The sequence below is a fragment of the Achroia grisella genome, unplaced genomic scaffold, assembly GCF_030625045.1.
Source record: "Achroia grisella isolate CSIRO2021 unplaced genomic scaffold, CSIRO_AGI_Agris_v1 utg109, whole genome shotgun sequence".
NCBI classification, from domain to species: domain Eukaryota; kingdom Metazoa; phylum Arthropoda; class Insecta; order Lepidoptera; family Pyralidae; genus Achroia; species Achroia grisella.
In genome coordinates, this window is record NW_026712573.1 from 9,692,959 (window position 1) to 9,707,525 (window position 14,567).

The following is a 14,567-nucleotide window of genomic DNA, read 5'->3' on the forward strand; positions in this document are numbered from 1 at the left end:
GCAATGGTATCTGTTAGCACAAGTAAGAGTTAGTGAGCTAGAGGTCTGCAACTGGCAAATATTGAAAGTTAGGAATTAACTGTTGTCATTGCTAGAAATTTTACAGGTCAAAAATAAAAACCAAGAAATTATTATGTATTTAAGTTTGAATGACTATGTAGCGATTAAGAAGGACCAGTGTTTACATATGTTAACATATATACATATATACATGTTTATAAAATTAAATGTAAGTATCTATATTTCTAAAAATAATTATATTTATTTTTATACTGTAATTTATCTATTATTAGATGGACGCAGCTATTATCATGATGGCTGTAGATCGGTGGGATTAAAAATATTGTGTTACTGTGTCTATGTAAATCTATGTAAATTTCTTGTTAAGTAGTTGCTTAAATTATTCAGTACTAAGCATAACATGAAACAGGACAGGGCAGCCCTTACCAGCGAAATAATTACTTACCTTCTATCGACTAAACCACAAAACCCCTTGAACGCAATGTCATACAAAATGGAAACTATGTATACATATAAATATTATATCGTATTGTCGTGTAAACCGCTTTAACTTAAAACTAAAAATTTGCTATTTTAGTGTTATTTTAGAGTTATTGTCGATTAGTATTAGGCCTATAACTATAGAATATTCAGGTAGTAGTAGAAAATTCTCTACGCGGTTTTATTTAATGCAATTTATATTCATAATTGCATCAAATTTCCTTAATTACCAAAATGCCCGGAAACTTATTCATACAATTGTAAAATGTTCTAGTAAAATGAATAAAAGTAACAAATAAAAAAATATAACAAAATTTTTGGGAAAATCGCTTTAACGGAAACTCCCCTTATAGTGTAGATGAAGAGCGCAGGCGCGTTACTGCCGTCACTCCAGCATCCTTTCAGTTCGCATCCGACCACCACGGCCTCCGCCTACAACCGCAAAGAACCACCAGGTGTTCGTTGTTATAACCCTATCAAGGTAAGAATACAAACAAGTAATATCTGAATCCATTAAATAATCTAAATAATAGAGTACCTTTTAAGTTAGTTTAAGTTCTTGACAAAGATAATCATTTTCGAATTTTATTACTTCAATTATGTAGTATATTAGTGCACGGTTTAAGATTTTATTGACTGCATTTAAATTGTACATTAAAAGGGTTTCTCCCATTTCAATATTCCCTACCCTTACTAGGCTAAATATTTTTCATCATTTTGTCAGTCCGTCTATAACTCTTTTTTCTAGAATAGCATTTATTATATTCATCAAATCTATCAATCTCCAATTGTCATCAAATATCTAAAAACTAAAGTTAGATTTTTTTTAAATTTCATTTGTTGTATATGGTTTTATTTATATGGTTAAAACGTACAAACTTAGTCATTGTGTATTTAAAGTCCATTAGTAGTCTATATTTCTATAGCGTTACTTTAGTGTATTTTTTATGTAAATGTAAATTATATAAATAAAGAAATAAGAAAATATTTACTGAATAAAGATCAACGCTTACAATAATAAATATTGATGAAACTGAAAACCTTCTACGAAACAATAGGAAAGAATATAAACTGCATGAAAATGAAATGTTTATATTTGATTCTGTAATGTGCATATTAACATTATTTCGGATTTACAACTTTCTTCGTATGACTTTAATTGAACTTGGTACGTGTATATACCTCAATATTACAAGTACTTTTGAAATTAAATATATCCTACCACAATCATAGAATTCATAAATTATTTTTTATATTTTTATTTTTAATTATTTATCAGTTATACCTGTAGAAAATAAGAACTTATCATGCGCATGCATATGTAATCATGCGGATCAAGCTACCGTAGAGTAAAAATATTTAAAATTTATTCAGTAACTTCAATCCCAGTATATTCAACCGGGATTTCAGTCCCCGAAACATGCTAATATAATACTCTAGTATACAAGGAAATAAAAAATACTTCCATAAAAACTTTTACCGCCTGTCATGTACAAGAATGAATATATAATACAAGGCCAAGCCTTAATAAGACGCTTATCCAAATATTTTGTCATGTTCCTTTAAAAGAGCAACAGGCAGAAGTTCTTTCCCATCATTCTTAACTGACTCTGCATTTCGAATGGTCAGTAGATGCAAAACAATTACTAATAAAAAGTGCTTAATATAAGTAGCGACACAGAATACCTAATTCTATTCTATTTGATATTATTATGTCTAACTAGCGTCTCGCATTTGCTTCACACGTGTAGATAGTGTATATTACTGTATATGATGGAAGCATATAAATAAGTAATTGTGTCTTACAAAGCCAAAACAATTTGTATAATATTGAAATACCAAAAGGCATTTCAGTCTTGATAACTATGCAGATTTTGGCAGTGCCCTAGCTAGACACAAAGGACAATCAGCCTAGTTCCAACATTAGGCTGACTGTCCTGTGTATCTAGCTTCTAATTATAAACTGTTCTACTATAATAAATAATATACATGTAGGTATTATACGTATAATCCTTAGGGAAGAAATTGTCTAAACAATATTGAAAACAGTAACAAAATCCATTGCGTGCTTCAGAAGAAGTAAGAGGAGAAATAGACAGTCAAAAACTGTGACTTATTTTTATATTATAAAAGAATAAAAGATAACTATTTGCCTGTTTTTGTTTGTATCCGATATGATTTTAGTCCTACTCAATGTAATTATTAATTACACGAAGTTAAGAACCAAAGGCGTTTCATCCGGAAACAAAATAATGACGGTGAAATAATATTTGTTAATGAAACCTATTAATATTAAAACTTGGAGATTGATGATGTGACTTGTTTAACGTAAAAGGCAAAAGCTTTTTGTGGAAATCGATCATTAAATTTTGTACGTACTAAGACGGTAATTAATTTCATCAGCCGACTTCTTAAAGGAGAAGTTACAATCTAAGTGCACTTTTGTTTGTGTACCATTCCTTGGGTTTATTTTGAAACTAGACTATGTTTTCGTACCATATTTAATTGGTAAATCCATACTAATATTATAATTATGAAAGTGTATGAATATGAAAATGTTTATGTCCGCCTTGTTACTTTTCCGTGTTCCTAAAAGATTCCCGCGAGTTCGTCTGCTTTAACATTAAACATAGCTTATATATGTTCCATTAATTTAATTAGGATTTGTTTAGATGTTTAATTTTAAAAGGCTACAAATACATAGTCGGATTTACTGACAGACAGATAAACAGACATTAACAGATTCGCATTATAAGAATCATCAAAATCGTTTCTACTTAAAAGAAGAAATTGTATCAACTATCTGTACAGTGAGGTAAAAACATTATAATCTGCCACTCCTTGTCATCCCGTGCACATCGCAAGAAGAACAAAGAACTAATACGTCGATTTAAGAGAAACTCAAAGCAATTCCCTGAACTGAGTAGTAATAGGCTAAATCCTCTTCTAATAAGGAGAGGCCCGACGTCAGATTAGTTTTGTCTGGCATATACATATAATGGCGGAAAATATAATACTTACATCTGAAAACATTTTTTTTAATGTTTAATTATAATGCCACTATTATACATTTGAATGTTGTTATAATCAAGAAAAAATAATGTAGACGGATGCGATTGAAATTTTAGTAATTGGATAGATTATATCCTTGATTACTAGAATCTATAGGATACATTTTATATATTAATGTAGGGAACGCTGCGCGAAAAAACTAGCTGTATCTACTGAAATAACCTATGATTTAGCAAATACAGTTTGCTAAAAATAAACGCGAAAACAATTTCCTAATTTGTTTACGTTCCATAGTCCACTCGCAACAAACCATAAGGCCTGGTTGACGCCAGATTTATTGTAAACATTGTATCTGCAATTTAATCGTGGGAATGGGTAGGAAAATAAATAGTAACATCAGACTGGGTTTTGTTATAAATTAGGAGCAAACTCCTCTAAACAGTCTATAGAACGGTTCGCGGTTTAGCGGCTGGATTAAGTATTCTTCGTGCTATGAATTCTCGATTAAGCAGATTACAATTGATAGTGATATCGTAGTTATATAGCGTATTTAGAGAACATTTCTGAAAGGTGAAGAAAATAATATTAAAATAACAAATTTCCATGAAAGGAAAATATTAGTAAAAAATATAAGAAAAATAATCATAAATTTCTAAAAAAATAAAATTAAGCGGTAATAAATAAATTACTGTGAATACATCTACATATTCTATTAGCAACAAACTACATATAGCTACGCAAGGACGTTGTTTAGGAATAAATGGATTCAATATTAAATATCTATTCATAGTTTTTGAGGCTGTATTTATGAGATACAAGATTAAAATTTTACTACAATTAATAAGACACTTGTAAAATTTTAATTACACCTGAGAAACTATTAAAATTAGTTCAAAATCAATCATTGAACATTTTGGCGAATCAAGAAAATTTTTAGGTATTCGTAGGTAGTTGATTGATTGCGTTTTTAATTAAGCAGAGTCCTCGTTCGTTTAGCAACTAGACTGCATAAATATTGATATTCTTACACCTAAACAAGGAGTTCCCCTTTTATAGGGGAGTAAAAATAAACCCGTCGAAAAATATACGAACAAAAAATACTCCGGAACAGTCAATCTATTGTTATAATTTGGTTTACAAATATGTAGTAAGTAATAAAATAATGACGTAATATTAGTTCATAATACACAGTTGTTTATTGTTACAAAAGCATTTGGGCGGGCGTGAGAACGCCTGCCGCCGCGCGACGAGCAAACGCGCAAACATATTCTCCGCGGTGAACAACTTCTTCGCTGATTCGCCGCTGGTGAATCAGCTCAAGGGTATCATGGTAAGCTTTACAAATATTATTGAAACAAACTAACGTTATCTACAATTAGGTATCCGCAAATTAACCCATATAACCTTTATCTAGGCAAGCAGGCACTCCGAGACCCGTGACTTATAATTTGCAATATATTTTTTTAATATTTTATAACTCGGCCTTTTTCTACATTACTTTTTTAAAAGTGCTAAATGAGTTTTATTTAATAATTTCTTAATGATTTTTCAACCCATAAAGAGAATTTGTATTTTCACGAATATTATCGCCGAATTTATACTTAATACGCTTTCTACTACGCTCCGAATACACGATTGTTCCCACTCATGTCTATACTTCTAAACAGAATGGAATATTACAGCGTTGGGCGCACTTCAAATTAAGTTTCGATGTGTGAGTTCACTGTAATATCATAGTGCCTGAGCAATGTATCTAGTACTATGTCATTGTATAAAATAGATTGATTTTCTACAAGTTCTAATGAATAGTATATTGAAGGTCTGTGTTGTGTAAGGTAATTGCATACATATACAATTATTATCTACAAATTTGTATATCGCCTGCCTGTTGCAATCAAATATTGGCTAAAACCATATTTCAATAAATACATTCTGATATTTGTATTTGTGACTTTGCTGTAAACAATTTTATTTAAAGTTTAAAAACAGTACCATGCTTATGCTTCTATGAAACTGACTTTTGAAATATTATTATTGCTCAACTATAATTGTTAATATAAATAATGATCGAAACACAGCTTACAAAGCAAGTTGCTATAGTTAAAATAGATGAGACATCGGCAACTAAGCATGCAAACAACATACAAAATCTACTTCTGTTACTATTTATGTATTCTATTGAGTTTTGAATATTTTATTTAGTGGTTAAATCAGTTAGTTACATTGTATATATAGTGATATCTATTTAGATAAATAAGCATTAGGTATTTAATTTGTTAAATTCTGTACTTAACTGAAACAGACTCGACAAACAAGCAGCAGCGGGGGAGAGCCGGGTCCCCCCGATGAAGCTTCCCGCCCTGAAAGCAGAGAGCCTCCATCATTGGCCATCAGCCCCACAGATAGGTGAGTTAGCGAAATGTTTTTGATGCAATGGTTCTCCCGCCAGTGCTAACGGTCATGGTCGACATATATTATTGTTATAAGTCATAAACAATAATATCTAATAACATAATATATATCAATGTATAAAGTATATTATGTGTAAGCCTGCGAACTTACTTATAATTCTATTTTTATAAAAAAAACAATTAGCCGTCTAATTTTGTATTACTCTGATAAACTCAATTTATCTATAACCCCAATATATGAAATACTTAGGTATAGTACCTAGAGGAGGGCAACTAACCGACGACACCGTCCAAAAGAAATTTGATTCCAAGCTATTCTTATTCTAGATTCTAAGCTTAGTATCGGCAAAATGTCATATATTTCGTTGGTAGAAAGAAACAAATATTCAACATTTTAAACCTGATCCTTTCTGATAATCCTACCAAATTGAATATTTACATACCTCACATTGTTCTGGAGACGTTGAAAGCGTGTAAATATTCAATTGTTCTCACCCAACTTGCTCTTTGGTCCTTTGCGTATTTTCATAATATGGAATCACAACGATTGCTTTTGTTATTTACTTGTTACAATATAAAATCATAAATATTAGAAGTAGCACATTTAAAATATGAAACACTTTCTGTTAAAACAAAGTGTGTAGCCAAGGAAAAGATCTTGAAACGCGGAGCTTGATATACCTAAATACTCTAACATATCTGTGCATAAAGTCGGCCATCTATCAACATGAAATCAGAAGTCCGAATCATCGAAACATCTAGAATTATCGAAGCAACCGTAGAATATACATGAAAAATGAATTGCCCTCTGTCTGATATTGGAACAGAGACGATTTTGCAATCATTATACACATGTTATTACAAATTACTAATATTTGTAGTTTGTTACTAAGTATCTACATGTTATATAGGTTAAAGTTAAAACAAATTAGAACTTTCCTACCTATACCAAACTCAAATGACATGAAACTTGAAACAAGCACGAAGGAAATGTGTCGAGTCAGTTACCTCGCACAGCGTAAGTTAAAATGAATTCAACGTGAATTTCCATGAAATCTAACTACCATTTGACTTTTCACAATGAGTAAGATATTATGAATATTAGGTATTTTATGAATGAATGGTTAATTCTCGCGATACTACTCTGACTAATAACCTCAAAACGGTGATTTCTAATCTGATTAATCTAATGGCCCAGTGAGTGAGTAATTACTCCATTATTAATGAAATTACTGGTTAAAATGGTTTCTAACACCAAAGCGCATTCGATACATCCATACACTATCTAAATATAAATTTCATTAAATGATTTACAATATATATTATTTTTACAAAAATAAAAATCATACGAGTGAGTGACATATTTCGAAATGGACCTTTCGTTATATAAATAATCCGTTCAGTATTGACGAGCATAATTTGAAATAAATTACTAGGAGGGTAGAACTACTAGTGCACGGATCCAACCGTTAATTTTTACGGGTGCAATATCACAAAATTTTTCAGCTGAAGCCGAAAAATTTTGTGATATTGCACCCGTACGAAACCAGTGCGGGCCGCTATTATATTACTTCTGGAAGTGAAGTTCGATCATATCAGTCGCTTCATTCTATTATATTTTGTAAAATAAAAGAGGTAACGAAATCTTATCAATTTTCTAGAAGATGTTCGTAGTCTATCAACGTGGCAAGATCCTTTTCCCATGGCAATACTGGTCTTTTCGCTTTCTTTAATGGTCTAAATGTCAATACAACCTCCGAAGTTCTGTGGAAGGCATGATGTTTCTATCAGTAGTAATTCAGTCCAGAACACCTATATAAATTTGATGGCAAAATAAATTTCATCCTTATACGTAGCTACATACAACTTAGAATAGAACGTAGAGAACTACGGGCGCCTGGTTGTGATTAATGGAAGTTGTAGTTTAAATTAAATTTAGTTCCAATTTAAATCGTGGAACTTTGTGGTTGTATTGTGTTGCGTAGTATTAACTCTTTGAATTTAACTATCAGAAACATATTTATGTATATTTGAATATTTACTTATTCTAATTCGACAGGCTTCTAACGCTCAGTTCTTCATGAATAAGACCTTCAATTGGTATCGAAATGACAACGGCCCAAACCGAGGTTTCAACCTTTAATCTGCCAGATGTTTGTAGTACTCTTTGTGTATATAGTGAAGCTGTAAAAGCTAGCTGCATTAGAAAAGCTAAACGTATTTACATAGCTAGGAAAAAATCGCAGATAGCCGTATTCTGTCTGCCATTCCATTCAGTTACATAAGAAAAAAAAACAACATATGTGTGAAATCTCATTTCAGTAACTTCTTACAAGATATTGGACCCAAAAATGTGACTATGACATGTAGTCAATACTTCGATACCCTTCAATAGCGTAGGGTCGCAATAAATTACAGTGAATACTTCGGATGCCATACCGACTTCCAACGTAATCAATATAAAGACGTTCGCTGCTGTGCCGCATTTGTTTGTTACTTTAGGATAGTTGCTTTATTTATATATATACGTCTATCGTTGTACTATATACATATATTGCACAAGGATAGATGTATACAATTACATATATATTTGACGATCTCGGTGGTCTGGAGGTTTAGCACACGGCTTTATGTCCAATGGTCGCGAGTTCTATTCTTCGCACAGTACAAACATCTGTATTCATGATATAATTGTTTGTATCGGTCTGGGTGTATTCTATGTATTTATTTATAACTCTTTATTGCACTTTTAAATAAATATCTAAAGTATTCAGTATGTCAGTTGTCTAGTACCTATAACTCAAGCTCTGCTTATCGTGGGACTAGGTGGCGCTGTGTTAATTGTCCCGGGTTATTTATTTATATGTATATATTGAAGAAGATACTACAGTAACAGACTAGAGAACGCGTAAGTGAAGGATGCAATGAGCAGATTGACCAATTTATAAACAAACTAATTAGCCATCTTGACCTCGCTTGTTAAGAACAACATTATTAATATATAACATTACATTAATATATACAAACCTTTTAAAATAAATATGAAAATTATGTCAAGATATGTAGTATGGTATGGTTTAGAAATAAATAATCATTGATTGACTAACTTTGTAATTAAATTGATATTATTATTTTTTGAAATAGTACTATCTCGTTAGGACTTCATTCAATATTTATTGTAATAATATGTAGGTATATATTTAATACGAATTGTGCCGTCAACATCCGTCAACATAGTGTGCGTGTAGGTACATTTTGTCTAAGCTATCTGCAACGAATCGGTGGACTGTATTAGATCTCAAATTATTATAAAACAGTATATTTGTATTATAATATAACAATTACGAATCCAAATTAGACAATTAAGTACAACAAAAAATAAGACGTATAACAAGGCCATCTAAAAATATTACCGCCTTGTCAAGATTTTATGATACGTAAACAAAAGAAGATAAAGATAAATAAAATCAAGATCAAGATTATTGTATATTTTATTATACATTGATAAATTCAGTAGTTACTGAGAAATACTGTTAACAAATATATGTTATAGTATAGGTATTATCATTCCATTTTACGTTATTTCTATAGATTAACAAGAGTGCCCGTAGTGATTACTTGTTCAGTCTCTATACGTTCTAACAGAATTGCGCAGCACAAATGCAAATAATTACATTGCTATTTCTTTAAAAACTTCAACAGTGTTTAATTTGTAAAGTTTTAATCCGTCTAGCGGCCGGAATATTCAACTGAAGCAAGCACTCGTAGATAGGACCTGCCGTGATATTAAATCTTCTTTGTTATAATTAAGTTTTTGTATAATTCTTTGGGCTAAGTACGTATTTTTTCTGTTTTTTTCTGATCCTAAAATAAGCATTATTTTTGGAATTTTACTAATATTATAAACGCGTAGGGGTGGATTAATGTTTATTCTTTCAAGCTAAAACTAATAAAAAAATATAGCTCATACTTCAGAATAACACATTATGATTTTCACGTGGTTTAACTAGGTACCTGTGCCCGCGATTACACCAAACAGCGTGCTCAACTAGTTAATTCATTCTTACATATTTAAAATACAATCTTACAGGTCGCCCACTGTACATGCAAGATTTATTTCTTATTCGCAGCCTGCTGTCTGATCAGTCTATAACCCCATCACGACAACCTCAGAGGCAGGTAACATTCTTGAAGCCAGCAGCTGACACGAACCTGGACAGGAAAGCATCCATCGTGGACGAAACAACGGGAATCACTAGGACCCAAATGAAAGGTAACTAATGATCTGGGACATACATAATTACTGTAAGTTACCAAGTATTCCCAGTTTTAACAGTCGCATTGATGTGTATGGGATTTTCTCAGAAGACAGAAAATACGTACAATTTAAATATTAGTAAATAATATAAGTATGACTATTTTCATACTTATATACTAATATTATAAATACGATATATAGTATATCTGAGTAGTAGTATGAGTAGTAGAAATGGTAGATTTACTATCCCAATAAAGAGTATAAATGGTTATCTCGATTAGTAGGTAATTTCATTATACCTAGAAATTGTATCAAATTATTCTTTTGACACAATTTTTTAATATTATTACTAAGTATTATGTAATATAAACTTATCTGTGATTATTATAGTGTAAATTACTATTGCGTAGGCCTTCAGCTTATTTACTTTATTTTTTAATATGTATAAATTATTTAATGTCTATTATTTTGCAGAGTTTCGTGAAGCGTTCCGTTTGTTTGACAAAGACGGAGATGGTACCATTACTAAGGAAGAATTGGGACGGGTCATGCGCAGTCTTGGTCAGTACGCGAGGGTCGAGGAGCTCCAAGATATGCTGCAGGAGGTGGATAGAGATGGTACGTATACCGTATATGTATATATAACTAACATGTCACGCCTTAATCTGCTGTTTTAAATTAAAAGATAGCCTATATCCGTATTCTTGATTCAATATATCTTCATGTCTTTTCTCAAGATCTGAACGTTGCGTAGTAAAAAGGCAACAAATAAATAGATACACAGACACATTTTCACATTTATATTATTATACTAGCTGAGCCTACGACTTCGCCCGCGTGGAACATTTTTGATTATTTAGGCTATATACAAACTAGGGCCAGCAAGGGAAACCGAAAGGAATAAAGTGACAATTTAGAATTTGGTATTCAAAATATAAAGCTTTATAAATATATCATAGACTAAGTCAGTAAGCAAGTAATTTCGGCAATTGTTAACCTAAACTAGGCGACGGGAACGTGAGCTTCGAAGAATTCGTGAGCATCCTCTCCAAGTCGATGTCTGGTCCTGCCGGTGGTACTAGCTCGGCTGAGCAAGAGGAGCGCGAACTGAGGGACGCCTTCCGTGTTTTTGATAAACACAACAGAGGCTATATTTGTGCGTCGGATCTGAGGGCTGTACTGCAATGTTTGGGCGAAGATCTCTCGGAGGAAGAGAGTAAGTATAATAGTAGTATAGTGTAATATGCAGTTATCGGTTTGAAACTTATCTATATAGAAAACAAATATACAAAACTAGAAACCTACCACATTGTTACCCATACATATTACTCTGATACTAAAGCTTACTTTTTCAGGAGAAAGAATTCTATAAATCGGCTTAGCTTATCCAATGTACAAAGTTGTGAATATCTGTCTCACCTATTCCAGAATCTAAGCAGCTTTATCAGCAAAATATATTTCGATTAAAGAATCTGATTGATAATAAAGTGAAATTATAGAATAGAGAGAAGGCATGACGTCAAAATCGTTAGGAATGCCAATTTATGAGAAGTACTTACTATTCTCCCAAATTTAAATTAAAAAATGGATCTGTATTATTATAAATTTGTACACACTCTTTTGGAAAAAATTAGAGTTTCTTGTTAGTTATTTTCAGCTGAAAAGCACTCCGGACTGACAGTAGATTTAATATAGATATCATAAGAGTCTGTAATAGACCTACACTAACAAATAAGTATATTTTGATTTAAATTTTATAGTGATGTTTATCATTTCAGTTCATTTTATCTATACGATAGTAGGTAGAGGCGATGGTTACCACTTTACCATCAGGTGGGCCGTCTGCTTGTTTGTCATTCTAAGGGCGTAAAAAATATTTGTACGGAATTTTTAGTGATTCAGAATTAGATTTCAGTATAAAATAAAAGACGTCACTTACTCGCAAGTGTCTTCAAGAAAACTAACAAATAGTAAGTGGCGGCAAACGTTTCCGATTTATCTATTAACATACACTACTGTACTACCGTCAGATAGGCTTTTGATATGTTTACACCTCTAATAATAAAGAAAATAAAAAATATCTGCTGAATGTTTCTTTTCAGTTGAGGACATGATTAAAGAAGTTGATTCTGATGGTGACGGTCGCATTGACTTCTTGGGTGAGTATAAAAACTAGAACATATGTATTAGGCTGTCTTAAGCTTTAGCCATCCGTTTAATGGAAGTAAAAGCAATTTTGTCCATAAGATATGGCTTCATCCTAATGACAATTTTGGAGTAAAATAACAGTCAGTCTATGATGCTCAAATTTATGTAGTAAATGCACGATAGCCAGTTTCTATCATCTTTGTCGTTCAGAATCGAAAATGTCTTTCGAGGTTTTACCATTAGATATCATAATTGATATTAATGCAATTGAAATGATTTGGTACATACTGTTGCTTTAACAATATTTTCCGTATAATAGAGCAAATTATATTCGATACCCGATAATTTTTGAGTGGTCTATGTCGTATTTAGTAGTAGAGATATATTAAACAATTTTATTGTTTTCATAATATAGGCGACATATAGTCTTATTTCCATAGTATAGACGGTTACCACTTAAGGTCAGGCGGGCCGTCAGCTTATTTATTATTGCAAGAGAGGTCAGATATGGTAATGTTTTTTATGTATATTTATTTGTAGAATTCGTGAGGGCACTCGGCGAGCCTGAGGACGCCTGTGACGATGAAGACGACGAGGAGACAACCGATGGCACGGACGTTCCGCTGCAGAGACCAATCATTGCAAACTAACTGCTGCTACAATTTTACTTGACGAGAAAAATACGCAATTAATATTAAATGTTTTTAATAAAACGTAAATAGTTTCGCAATCATTCGTAGTTTCTTAAATTAGTACGGATTGCAGATGTTTTTAATTAATTACTACCTACCGACATAGGTCTCATAGGTGGTAATAAACTTCTTCTAAAACTAATGAGGTATCCAACAGCAAACAGCTATAGATATGTATTAGTATGGGTAGACAAAAGCAAGGATTTGCAAACAAAGAGTATTCTAGAGACAATCCGAGAGCCCAGCGAATATCATTGTCAGAAAAGAAGGATACAATGAGTTGTTGTGTGTTGAGTTCAATTGGCCGTAGCTGCTTTTTACAGCTTCACCGGACGAAAATGGGAGTGAGTGAAGTGACCAACGAGTATGACTTTAATCTGAGGACGCCACTAGAAGTTCGATAGGGGGATGAACATGGGTTTAAGAAAAATAACTAAATTAAAAATGGTTTAAATATGTTTAAACTATTTATAATTTCTGCAAATACATAGATATTTGTACTAGGAAAATGGATATGTAGTTAATATAAAATAGAATTTTGTAAAACCACTGCATGGGAAAAAATAATTTTATCATAACTATTTATTGAATACTATGACATTTATTTTTAAAATACGATTCGTATGTTTCTCGTCAATTATTTATACCTAAATGTCACTTATTACATTGCGTATTTACTTACTATTTACGTACATACGCTTCTCCTCGCTTGTGTAACACCATGAAACTAACATTGGTAACGTCGGTACACTATTTTCGTGCCATTGATTATCTCATAAAAATTGTACTTACCTGGTTATTTAATAATTCTAAGATACATTTTATGACTAATTAAATACTTATTTAAAATTAATTCAACTGTATTCGTATTGTGGCAGCTTGTTGATATATGGAACTAAATAGATAACTTCCTTCAAAAATAATTTATGTCGATAGGGTTAATCGTAAACCACAACTCAAGCCAGTGCCAGTATTCATAAAACTCAAAACCAAAGAAACTTAGTGGTAATTGACTATAATTTATAAAGCCTACATACAATCTGTACGGTCACATGATCAATTCAGCATGAGAAGTTCAAAAACCTATCTGATCTCCATTGTGATTCATGTTTGTGGTGGTCTTTTTATGCAATTTGAGTGTAAACAAGCTGAAGGCCTATTTGGTAACATGATCAACACTATGGTCATCATATTAACATATAACTCCTGTAATACCACTCATGCGTTGCCATTCCAGAGAATAAGATAAGAAATATATGATGGAGAATAAAAAGTCATGCCTCTTATCCTATAATTTCACTGCCTAATCTGCACCTTACAACCGAAATACAGCTTACAAAACAGTTTAACAGTCGAAATATATGAAACTGAGGGGTACGTACGCGAACGACCTTTTATTGTCTACCTCTGGTTCAGTTTAATGGATATTTCACCTGACTCTCGACTTGGTGTTTGCTTTACGACTAACCCTGTATGGTCTATACTAATTAAATTATTCTGTCTACTTACAGTAATATACCTAATATTCATAATAAGGTTTAGAGT

General features: G+C 32.0%; 1 protein-coding gene across 1 annotated transcript; it reads left to right on the forward strand.

The window, feature by feature from the left end:
• The first annotated feature begins 859 nt into the window (after window positions 1–859).
• Window positions 860–13,300, forward strand: LOC131844126 (calcium-binding protein 4-like). Its single transcript, XM_059192923.1, has 8 exons — window positions 860–982; window positions 4,724–4,843; window positions 5,816–5,919; window positions 10,055–10,197; window positions 10,657–10,800; window positions 11,189–11,398; window positions 12,285–12,341; window positions 12,871–13,300. The coding sequence occupies exons 1-8, from the start codon at window positions 860–862 to the stop codon at window positions 12,978–12,980; spliced, it is 1,011 nt and encodes a 336-aa protein (XP_059048906.1). The 3' UTR covers window positions 12,981–13,300.
• Window positions 13,301–14,567: the final 1,267 nt, after the last annotated feature.

Excerpts from the sequence above, each read along its gene's own strand:
- LOC131844126 (XM_059192923.1), top strand. The coding sequence starts at position 860 with ATGAAGAGCGCAGGCGCGTTACTGCCGTCACTCCAGCATCCTTTCAGT. Across the intron at positions 5,920-10,054 it reads GCCATCAGCCCCACAGATAG|CCTGCTGTCTGATCAGTCTA; the intron begins GTGAGTTAGCGA and ends TCTTATTCGCAG. Across the intron at positions 11,399-12,284 it reads AGATCTCTCGGAGGAAGAGA|TTGAGGACATGATTAAAGAA; the intron begins GTAAGTATAATA and ends GTTTCTTTTCAG.